Here is a 12,083-nt window from a genome sequence, read left to right on the forward strand (position 1 = left end):
GAGGTTGAAGATTTTAGTTAGGTGAGAAGTGACTGCTGGGGAGAGAGACTGTACCAGATGTGAGGGGATGGGGTCACTGATGCAGGTAGTGGGGCGAGCAGAGAGAAGAAGCCTGGCCACTTCTTCCTCTGTGACTGGCTCAAAGGAAGAGAGTGAACAGGGTAAGGCATCAGAGAAAAGTGGATTTATGGAGTTAGTGGACTGAGAAATTACTTCCTGGCGAATGCAGTCGATTTTATCTTTAAAGTAGGTGGCCATGGGTTTTGTGATACTACCCCAAATATCATATTGCACCTAAAATTTTGGTAACCATGCCACCTAAGCTGGAGTGAATGGAGGAGGTGAAAGGGATTTTGGTACAAACACTCTACATATGGATCATATATTATGCCACAAGAGTTTATTAATACTTCTCTGTGTATAAGAAACAAAATTCAGACTTATATACAAGTTTTGTTATACATCATCATGCAAAAACAAAAAAAATAACTTATGTTAAGCTCACAAATCTTATGTTTTGTATAAGGCGTATCTCACTCAAACGCAGACTGAAATATCTCCTGCCCTATTTTGATGTACGCCTCTCTCTCCTCATCAGTCATAAATGACACCAGACTCGGATTCTGGCTGACTTCACTGTACACATGGGGCTGGCCACCGACCATGACCACTGGGTCGTCCGCTTCAGCTTCTTCCTCCTGCTCGGCGCTGCTCATTGTTGATCCTACTACCGGCTTTGTCCGTTTTTTTTCTTCGTCGGACTCGCTGGTATCGCTTTCTGACTCGCTTTTGGCAATTTGAGTTGTTGTTGGACCAGGTCCAGATTTCATTTCATGTATTAAGAGAGTCCTTATCACTTCATTGTCGGCACCACTGTCCTTCTTATTGCTGTTTTCATCTACACTCTCAGGTTCTTCAGGTGCTTTGGATACAAAAAGATAAAAATTGTTAAAAAAATGTTAAAGGAAACCTACCAGTACAGTTTCTTACAGACCAAAGCAGCCATAAGCAGTATATATTTGTTAATATAACTCCTTAATATAACTGCGCATGCGCCGTCTGCTTTTCACAACACAGCCACACTGACGAGCAGCCGGCTCAAAGCATGATCCCTACATGCAAGTCATTGTCTCTCTGGCTGCCACGGAGAAGAAAGGAGGTGGGCAGTAAGCTTGCTGGCGGTGTGAATATATTATGACAATGGAACCTCAAGGGGCTCTGGTGACATCCCTAACAGCCCCTCGGGCAGCGGGCTCATTAGCATATATATTTTTTAAGTTAATTCTTTTTTTTCTGGGAAAACATGACTATGGGAAGGAATTATATGAACAGATAGGGCATGAGCAGTATGTAAATGACGCTGCTTTATATTACAGGAATGTGCTGGTAGATTTCCTTTAAGATTTTTCTGGGCTCACCGGAAAGCCCTTAGAACTGGTTGGGCTGGGAGTTAAAATAGACAGTGCAGGGGAAGGGGAGGCAGAAAAGGGTGATTTTTGCCCAGTCTTGGTCTTCCAAGGGTTTCCGAGTGAGACAAGAAGATTCTTACAATTTATGTGACATCAAGAAAACCTTTGGTTCTATTTTAACACTTTTAAGTGAAATTAAATCTCCAATGCATAAGAGCACATTGGGAAATCAACCTCAACCGACAATCACCAATCCCAGTGACCATCACCTTGTTCACACAGAGGCCGTGGTGACTTCATGCATTTCCCTCAATACTCACAGAGTTTAGGCTGGACTTCTTCTGGAGGGACATCGATCACCGTACTTTCCTTCATCCACACCGGCTGCTCCTTCCCCTTCTTCTCCTTTACCTTTTTAAGTTCCGTCTCGCGGACATTTATGGTCACATTTTGGACATACATATTGTCCCCAGATGAAGGTCTGTTTGCCCATCTCCCCTGGTGCATTTGCATATCAATAACTGACATGTCAGACATCTGTTCACAGCTAAAGTAAATTATGGAAAATTATAAAGAGTGGCCTCCAGAATTTGGCTGACGTTTATTAGTTATCATAAAATATAGTTAATTAGTTGCATGATCTTGTATATTAACAGGGTTGTACAACTAAAGTTATGGCCTTTCCCTCTGGGATCTCCAGCAATCCGAAGAAACGGGGTCCAATTTTCACCAATTCTTGGAGTTTAGGTATAGCATGTGACTCTCTCTATTCAAATGTTTGGGAGTGTTGGATATTGTGGAACACAGGCTTATTGTACAATAGGGTGATATGGATACTGATGCCATTATAATATGTGGACTATAGATGTGCACAATAGCTGGTGTCAGTGTATATGGCTATGTAGGGGACACTACAGCAGCATTCCCTATTGATGCCGGCAGACACTCACCTGTTAGCCAGCTCTGGGATATACGTGGGTTGTGGTTCCAGTAAATCACATGGGAGCACAATGTCTTCCGTTTCTCGGAGAAGCAGAAAAATCGGTTCAATCTGCTCATTAAATCTAGCGAGCAATGTCCTGGCATCTCTTTTGGGCATTGATGAGAAATCCTCTTCTACTTCAGCATTGCAATAAGTACAGCGGAACAGCTCTGTGTATGAAAGAGAATGATTATTAAAGAGTTACTTTACTGGGAACTGATATGGATCCTCTGTACATCTCATCAAATGCTGCATGCACCACACAAGCTGATGGGGTGTATATTCATGGACAGAATGGGGGAGATGCACCAGAAATATACGGTAGCATGTTGAGTCAAGAGAACAGTGTACACTTTCTGCATCAAATGTATGTTTTAAATATTCTTTTTTGCCCATCAAGATGTCCATTCCTTGGCTTTAAGAAGTATTCTATTAATAAAAGATTAGACATCAGACAGGGCCGGCGCCAGCATTGGGCCTACCCGGGCGAGTGCTGGGGCCCTGAGTTGTTGGGGGGCCCACAGAAGGAATCCATGGGGGTGAGGGGGACTTTATATAAACAGGGCCGCATATGCCATGAGGCGGGATGAAAATTCCACCTCAGGCAGAAGATGAAAAGCCCTGAAGGCGGCGGCAAACAGCTGTGGGCGATTCAGGCACTCGTCTAAATCACCCATTAGCAGTACGGACCTGCCGCTGGCAGTATTTAAATGAATAATATATATATAACTAAACTGGGGGTTGAGGGGACTATTTATGGGGGGATAGATATAAATTGAACTAGGGGTGGGGCTGATGGGTTGGTGTATATAGCTTAACTGGGAGGTCAGAACTTAAATAAAAGGGGGGAACAGAAGTCACAGCCTTGCTCACCTTCCTCACTATTATAAAAATGAGCTCCAGGACTAAATAAAAGGTAGTTTACAACAATTGGATCAACAAGTTAAAGACTGGGGTTGAATCCTTGTGGGCTGCTCTAAAAGCTAGTGGTGTCAGAATTAGTGAGGGAGAACAGCTGACAGGTTCCCTTTAATCTTGTCTGCTCTCCGTGAAATAAAGTTTACCGTTTGTTCATATAAACATATTTCTGTTTGTTCATAGTCTGGAGCAGTTGGCTCCACGGTTCGGTAGTGGCTGGGTTTTGGAAACAAGCTGCTACAGAGATATAGAGCCAACATGAGGATGTTATAAAGGTTGTCATAATTGTCACATGTGATTCTCCCTTTTAAAACAAACAGAACAAAGCCCATAGTGTGCGGCTCACCCTGTTCTTTCCAGAGTTCTGGCATTTTCTGTTCTGGAGCTGCTTCTCAAAGATCTATCAGTAGCAATTAATTGGGTGGAGACTAAACGGTTTCTGTATCTGCCCTAAAGCAGTGTCAAATTTCGGCTCCCTGCAGTTCCCATGATGCCTTGTGTCCCCCTATTAAATGAAGTCTATCATCAAAATCCATCATGATAGACCAGGGACACTTGTAGATCCAGGCACCGTGACTGTGGGCATCATCTCATATTTGTTATCCATGGCCTCCATCCTTTTAAATCAACTTTCAAAATTATGGCAATGATCCAGAGGAGCTAACCTAGCCTCTCTGTGATCTGGATTTACAGAATATTACACTGTCTCACCCTCATCTCTACTCCCTCAGCAGTTCCTACTCACTTTGCTTTTCTTTTACATTTTGAAGTGCAATTTAAACACAATAGGGAACTGCTTGGCTGATCTCATATGCGTTTCCAATGAAAGGCATGGGATCAGAAACAATGCGTTTTGCATTGATTAAAAAAAACAAACAAAAAAAACACAACCAAACAAACATCTTAGATATCGCTGTATCCTGATCGAACAATATATTAAATGGATATTAAAAAATGGACATAAATGGACATAAAATACTGTGCCTTAACCCTAACCTAAATGTCAGAATCGGCACTCTACATTTTATAAAAAGTGATCAAAAGGGTTTACAATCAAAACATGCCATCATGTCCCGCAAAAAAAAAAAAAAAAAAACAACACTTACACAGCTCTATAAGCCAAAGGGTGCAAAGTGATTAGTGTCAGAAACATGGCAAAACAAAAGGGTTTAAAATCTAATAAAACCTATATACAGTAAATGTGATATCCCCATGAGTGCCCCAACCCAGAAAATAAAGGGGGGTTGTAATATAGAGCACACAATGAAAGCTGTAAAAAAACAGCCCACATGGAAATATCAGTTGCATTTTTTGGTCAGTTTCACTGCATTGGGAATTTTTCGTCACTTCCCAGTAAACGCCATGAAATATTAAATTCTGCCACTAGGAAGTAGAATTTGTTATGCAGAAAACAAGCTCCAAACATGGAAAAATAAGAAGTTGTGGGTTAAGGAGAGGAGCAAACAATGGAAACACAAAACCGAAAAAGGGCATCGGCGGCAAAGGATTAAGATACTGTACAGGACGGATTCTACTACTTTATTTTAGTCTGTATAAAACCTGATCAAAACATGAACATGTAATAATAATTCCTTTATATACAGCACACAGATTACGCAGCGCTGAATATTCCCCTACCTGTGAAAGGGTCAAACAGTTGGTTGACCTCCAGGTCGGAGTAGGTGCTGTGACACCCGGGACACTTGAAGGAAGCCCTTATGGTGGATTCCCTCTCATCGGACTCAATCTTCCGGCGCACATGATCCAGTTTATACTTGACCACATCCACCAGCAGTTTGTAGTTGATGTAATAATAGTTGTGTTTCGTGCTCTTTCCGTTGGCGCCGGTTTCTATCCGAATGCGACATTTGATGCATTTATCAGCTTTCAAAGTGTTGAGGATTCCTCGGAGCTGCTTCTTCTCAAACTTAAGGAGCAGAGCCATGTCATCCTCCTTGACACAAGGATACCGGATCAGAACATCAAGGGCCAGCGAATGTTCTAGTCCATAAAATCCTCGCACTATGTACTTGGCCAGGCGCTTCAGGGCGGCAGGCACCTCCGTCATGGTGTCGTTATCTCCCATTGTGAAAGGTCAGGCATTAGGTTCCTAAAGAATAGAGAAGACGGGAATGATGGGATATGGATGTGATGAAGATGTTCCTATACATATTATGCAGCATCAGGAATTGCCATGGGGAATACACGGCCACCCTCCTCATCTCACATGTGAGCTCTGCTGTGCATCATCCTCCCGCTGGATTCCCTGATGGCTCTTCTGTACATGGACTCTGGAGTGTACCTGGCGTTCATGATTTCAGCCCTTTGCATCATTCACTTAAGTCTGTGTTTTGTCACTGTCAGATCTAAGTTTGGGAGTGTAACTAACGGTGTTATTGAGATGTATAAGAAAAAGCTATTCAGCTCTCCTGATAGGACACCGCTCACAAAGCTTTCTGCACGGAAGAAGCACAGTCAGTAAAGCAGAAAACATATGGAAGTTCCAGCAAAAGAGTCCTTGAAAGAGTTGGGTCCTGGGTTAAAAACACATATTTAATATTGGATTAAGTAGGAGAGACAGGGCCCCATAGCAGACTTCTGAATGGGCCCCCCCCCCCTTTTCCCTTAAAAAAAAAAAAAATTTATATACTCACACATGTGAGTTACAATCACACAGTATATACAAACACATATATATATATATATATATATATATATATACACTCACCGGCCACTTTATTAGGTACACCTGTCCAACTGCTCGTTAACACTTAATTTCTAATCAGCCAATCACATGGCGGCAACTCAGTGCATTTAGGCATGTAGACATGGTCAAGACAATCTCCTGCAGTTCAAACCGAGCATCAGTATGGGGAAGAAAGGTGATTTGAGTGCCTTTGAACGTGGCATGGTTGTTGTTGCCAGAAGGGCTGGTCTGAGTATTTCAGAAACTGCTGATCTACTGGGATTTTCACGCACAATCATCTCTAGGGTTTACAGAGAATGGTCCGAAAAAGAAAAAACATCCAGTGAGCGGCAGTTCTGTGGGCGGAAATGCCTTGTTGATGCCAGAGGTCAGAGGAGAATGAGCAGACTGGTTCGAGCTGATAGAAAGGCAACAGTGACTCAAATCGCCACCTATTACAACCAAGGTAGGCCGAAGAGCATCTCTGAACGCACAGTACATCGAACTTTGAGGCAGATGGGCTACAGCAGCAGAAGACCACACCGGGTGCCACTCCTTTCAGCTAAGAACAGGAAACTGAGGCTACAATTTGCACAAGCTCATCGAAATTGGACAGTAGAAGATTGGAAAAACGTTGCCTGGTCTGATGAGTCTCGATTTCTGCTGCGACATTTGGATGGTAGGGTCAGAATTTGGCGTCAACAACATGAAAGCATGGATCCATCCTGCCTTGTATCAACGGTTCAGGCTGGTGGTGGTGGTGTCATGGTGTGGGGAATATTTTCTTGGCACTCTTTGGGCCCCTAGGTACCAATTGAGCATCGTTGCAACGCCACAGCCTACCTGAGTATTGTTGCTGACCATGTCCATCCCTTTATTACTACAATGTACCCAACATCTGATGGCTACTTTCAGCAGGATAATGCGCCATTTCATAAAGCTGGAATCATCTCAGACTGGTTTCTTGAACATGACAATGAGTTCACTGTACTCAAATGGCCTCCACAGTCACCAGATCTCAATCCAATAGAGCATCTTTGGGATGTGGTGGAACGGGAGATTCGCATCATGGATGTGCATCCGACAAATCTGCGCCAACTGTGTGATGCCATCATGTCAATATAGACCAAAATCTCTGAGGAATGCTTCCAGCACCTTGTTGAATCTATGCCACGAAGAATTGAAGCAGTTCTGAAGGCAAAAGGGGGTCCAACCCGTTACTAGCATGGTGTACCTAATAAAGTGGCCAGTGAGTGTGTGTATATATATATATATATATATATATATATATATACACACACACACCCAATATCCTAGATTCTGGGCCCCCTAGAAGCGGAGGCCCCATAGAAGCCACAATGCCTGCTACCCCTGTAGTTACGCCCCCGATTTAATAGGTATGCATTAAAAAATAATCATGAGGGGGTAAACTAATATACTACGACTAAGACTTGTCTAGAATCAAAACACGTCAGATATTTTACCCCCCTCATGGCGCCATGATTATTTGTTATTGCATACCTATTAAATATGTGTTTTTAACCCAGGACACACCCCTTTCAAAGACTTTTTTTCTGATGGAACTTCCAAATATGTTTTGTGTTCTTTAGATTATCAATAGGCAGATTACCCACAATTTAAATGTAAAAATATGGGACATAGACACCCTAAGGAATCTCGTGTAAACATGTTACATGAGGGTGCATCCACACATTCAGTTTTCCAGATGCAGTTTTTGAAGCCAAACCCAGGTGTGGGTCATAATGGGTATATAACATACAGAACAGTATATAACATATAGAACTGCTCCTCTTCTTTCACTCCACTCCTGGACATCAAAAACTGCATCTAAAAAATTGAATGCGTGGTTGCACCCAGAGGGCTATGTTTGGCTGCTTTGAAAGCTTTTTCAATATTGCTGGAAGAATAAGCAGCCATGTTAACTTTGGGACCCAGCTGCTTACACTTCCAGCAATGAAGAAGAAAAGCTTTCAAAAACATGCATTTAAAAACACATCCAAAAACATCACAGATGAACGCACCCTCTGCAACCCCTTTTAAACTATTACCTACAGCTGCTCTGGGGATTATTTGCCACCGTGATTGCATGATTATTTGCCACCGTGAACGCCATGTGTGTCTTCACCCTAAGGGTGATGTCACATATGGCGTTTTTAGGCCGTTTTTAGTTAGTGCGTTTTCAGATTGTAAAAAACGAATGCGCTTTTTACGATCTGAAAACACACTAACTGAAAATGGCCCAAAGACGGCCAAAGGGTGATGGCAAACGCAAATGCGGCCCGATCGCATCGGCGTTTCTATGGAAATGCCTGTGATCGGGAACAAGCCACCGGTGTTTTGCATTAAATTAAATTTGCGTTTGAAAACGCAAACGCAGACAAAGCGCTACGTGCGATCGGGCCGCGTCCCGCCCTGGTAGGCGCGTCTTTGTCTGTGTTTTCAAACGCAGACAAAGCGGAGCGTGTGGCACCAGCCTTTACATTTTTGGCTGTATTTACATTTTCACAGCTGCTCACACTTACACAAATAAGGAAAAACAGATTTAAACCAGCCAAACGCATGGTAAACATGCAAAAACAACTTTTTAAACCGCATGCCTTTTTTGTCTGTTTTTCTTAATTGCGCAAATTCAGAAAACCGGATGCGTTTTTTTTTTTACGATCTGCAAACGCACTGCAAACTAAAAACGTCCAAAAAACGGCCTAAAAACGCCATGTGTGACATCACCCTGAGGGCGCGTTCACACGTTCCACTAGCGCCGCGTTCATAACGCGACGCTAGCGCACAGGGGGCCGAGTTTGGGGCGATCGCATATGCGTTTCCAGAGAAATGCATGCGATCGGGTTATTAATCGCATGCGTTTCCCGGGAAACGCATATGCGATCGGCCCGGGCCCGCCCACTGTGCGCTAGCGTCGCGTTATGAACGCGACGATAGCGGAACGTGTGAACGCGCCCTTAGGCCGGCGCCACATGTGCCACTTTGCCCACCGGGACGGGCCTCGGCCCGATCGCATCGGCGTTAATTTAACGCTAAACACCAGCGGCGTTTGCAAGCACAGACATGCAGACGTGTGGCGCCGGCCTTAGGGTGAAGACACACATGGCGTTTTTGGGCCGTTTTTACTAAGTGCGTTTTCAGATAGTTAAAAACGCATGCGTTAAAAAACGCATCCGGTTTTTAAAAACGCATGCGTTTTTCAAAACGCATGCGTTTTTGTCCGTTTTTCATTGCGCAATTTCGGAAAAACTGACAAAAACGCATGCGTTTTCAAAAAACGCATGCGTTTTTAACGATCTGAAAACGCACTTAGTAAAAACGGCCCAAAAACGGCCCAAAAACGCCATGTGTGTCTTCACCCTTAGGGTGCATTCACACGTGGCGTTTTTGGATGCTTTTTTTAAAACGCACTCCAGAAAGGCATGTGTTTTGCTTTTCATCATTGTTGGAAGTGTAATAAAGCAATAAAGAAAAACGCTTTCAAACCAGCCAAACGCATGGTAACATGTAAAAACGCATGCATTTCTGGAATACGCTGAAAAAACGCCACATGTAAAATAAACCCTCTGTAACACCTTTTAAAGGAAACCTACCACTTGAAGTGACAGGTTTCAGATGGAAATGCTGAGCACCAGCTCAGGGTGAGCTGGTGCCGGAGCTTATTTTTGTTAGTGTTTTAAACCGCGGTATCGCGGTTTAAAACACTTTTTAAACTTTATAGCCAGCGCAGGGAGGTACGCGCTCGGCGCTTAACATGCGCGCGACCGTGCACGCGGCTACATAGGAAGTGAGGGAGAGCCGCGCGCATGGTAAGCGCCGAGCGCGTACCTCCCTGCGCTGGCTATAAAGTTTATAGCCGGTTTAAAACACTAACAAAAATAAGCTCCGGCACCAGCTCACCCTGAGCTGGTGCCCGGTATTTCCATCAGAAATCTGCCACTACAAGTGGTAGGTTTCCTTTAAACTATTGCCTACACCTGCTCTGCACTGGAATTTATTTGCAACTTTTACTAAAGATATAACAGGAGCAAATCATATAAACTTATTCACAGTGAACCTTGCTGGGCGAAGTTGCAAATTTTGTCACAATTACATAAAAAAAACCCTGCAAATAAAAAGGGACCCCCATAAATGTACCCCAAATCCTGTTCCTAATAAATCAGCCCCGTAGTGTTCACAGCCACATTGTATCTTTAGGTTTTATGCAGATAGCAGCTCATATTTTGGATTTCGGTTTATATTATGTATTGAACCTATAGTGGCATCACTTTCAGCTTATGTTTAGAAAACTTGCACTTTATACACATATAACTTACCTTAGTGACTTTTAGATAACTTGTTTGAGACGGCACAACTTGGGTAGTGGTGAATGACACCTCCCTGCTCCTTCATTATTAGAAACATCCATCAGCTGTGATCATTCAGGGCTTAGGGCGCGGTCACACAGTGCGTTTTGGTTGCGTTTTTAAACGCATTACAACAGCTGAGATGAGGTGATTTGACTACTTCCATTGCTGTTAACATTTGCGTTTACAAAACAAAGTGTAAACGCGATGTGAATGCATGCATTAACCAGGCGTTTACATTTGCGTTTTGTAAACGCAAATGTTAATAGTAATGTAATTAGGCAAATAACATCATCTTAGCTGTTGTAACTAAATGAAAACGCAACCTAAATGCACTGTGTGACAGCGCCCTTATGGGTGAAGACACACGTGACGTTTTTAGGCCGTTTTTAGTTAGTGCGTTTTCAGATAGTTAAAAACGCATGCGTTTTTAATTGCGCAAATCCGGAAAACCGGACAAAAACGCATGCATTTTCAAAAAAACTGATTTTCAAAAATGGATGCGTTTTTCAAAAACGGATGCGTTTTTCAACGCATGCGTTTTTCACTATCTGAAAACGCACTAACTAAAAACGGCCCAAAAACGGCCTAAAACGCCACGTGTGTCTTCACCCTATGGCTGCGTTCATATGCAGTGTTTGCATCACATTTAAAGGCCGCGGTCACACGTATGCTAGGCGTCCATTCATAACACGACACTAGCGCACAGGGGGAGGTCCCTGGAAACGCATGTGCGTTCGGGCCGAGGACCTCCCCCTGTGCGCTAGCGTCGCGTTATGACAGACGCCTAGCAGTACGTGTGACCGCGGCCAAAAACGCACCACAAAAGCCCAGGGACAGGGCTCGGTCTGATCGCATCTGCTCCCTGGCGTTTGCATTTGGTTTGTAACTGCGATACACGTGACATGTTTTGCATGCGTTTCAAGCAGATCCCCCTCCCACTTTCGTTTTGGATTCGTTTAAAAATGCAAGAAAAACGCCACGTGGAAAGGTGCCCTGGGGGCAACAGCTGAGGAGAGGGTAAATTACATTACTGTTAACATTTCCGTTTACAAAACGCATCATAAACACAATGTTAATGCATGCGTTTTGTTATCGCATGAGCTAACATAATGTTAACAAACGTAAACAGTAACGTATTTAGGCAAATCACCTCTCATCAGCTGTTGTAATGCGTTTCAAACGCAATGAAAACGCAGGCCAAAACGCGCCCTTGAGGGCGCTGTCACACGTTGCGTTTGCAAACGCAGACGCAGACCAAACCGCGCCCACCGGGGCGGTCCGCGGTCCAATCGCATCGGCGTTTCTCTATGTTTCTATGGAAATCGCCGATGCGATCGGCACGCGGGCCGCCCCAGTGGGCGTGGTTTGGTCTTCGTTTGCGTCTGCAAACGCAACGTGGGACAGCGCCCTAAGCCGTGTTTATACAATGTCTTTTATATTGCCTTTTTAATGCTTTGGGAAAGACGATCCCGTTCCTCCTCATTTAAATGCACAGCTTTTTGGCCCTTCTGTCTATGGCTGTGGTCACACGAACCGCTAGGCGTCCGTTCATAATGCGACGCTAAGTCCTCGGCCTTGAACGCACATGGTTTTCCAGGGAAATGCATGCGATTGATAAGCCGATCGCATGTGTTTCTCTGGAAACGCATGTGCGTTTGGGCCGATTAACGCCCCCTGCACGCTAGCGTCGCGTTATGAACGGACGCCTAGCGGTACGG

General features: G+C 43.9%; 1 protein-coding gene across 1 annotated transcript; it reads right to left on the minus strand.

Annotated features, from left to right (window-relative positions):
- Positions 1–383: 383 nt before the first annotated feature.
- On the minus strand, positions 384–10,442 carry LOC140076003 (general transcription factor IIE subunit 1-like). The gene is made up of 5 exons (XM_072122501.1): positions 10,333–10,442; positions 4,948–5,419; positions 2,360–2,561; positions 1,730–1,956; positions 384–922 (listed from the first exon to the last, which is right to left on the minus strand). Exons 2-5 carry the CDS (start codon positions 5,393–5,395, stop codon positions 534–536), a joined length of 1,266 nt encoding a protein of 421 aa, XP_071978602.1. The 5' UTR covers positions 5,396–5,419; positions 10,333–10,442; the 3' UTR covers positions 384–533.
- Between the last annotated feature and the right edge of the window lie 1,641 nt (positions 10,443–12,083).

This window comes from Engystomops pustulosus, chromosome 1 (assembly GCF_040894005.1).
Source record: "Engystomops pustulosus chromosome 1, aEngPut4.maternal, whole genome shotgun sequence".
Classification (NCBI taxonomy): domain Eukaryota; kingdom Metazoa; phylum Chordata; class Amphibia; order Anura; family Leptodactylidae; genus Engystomops; species Engystomops pustulosus.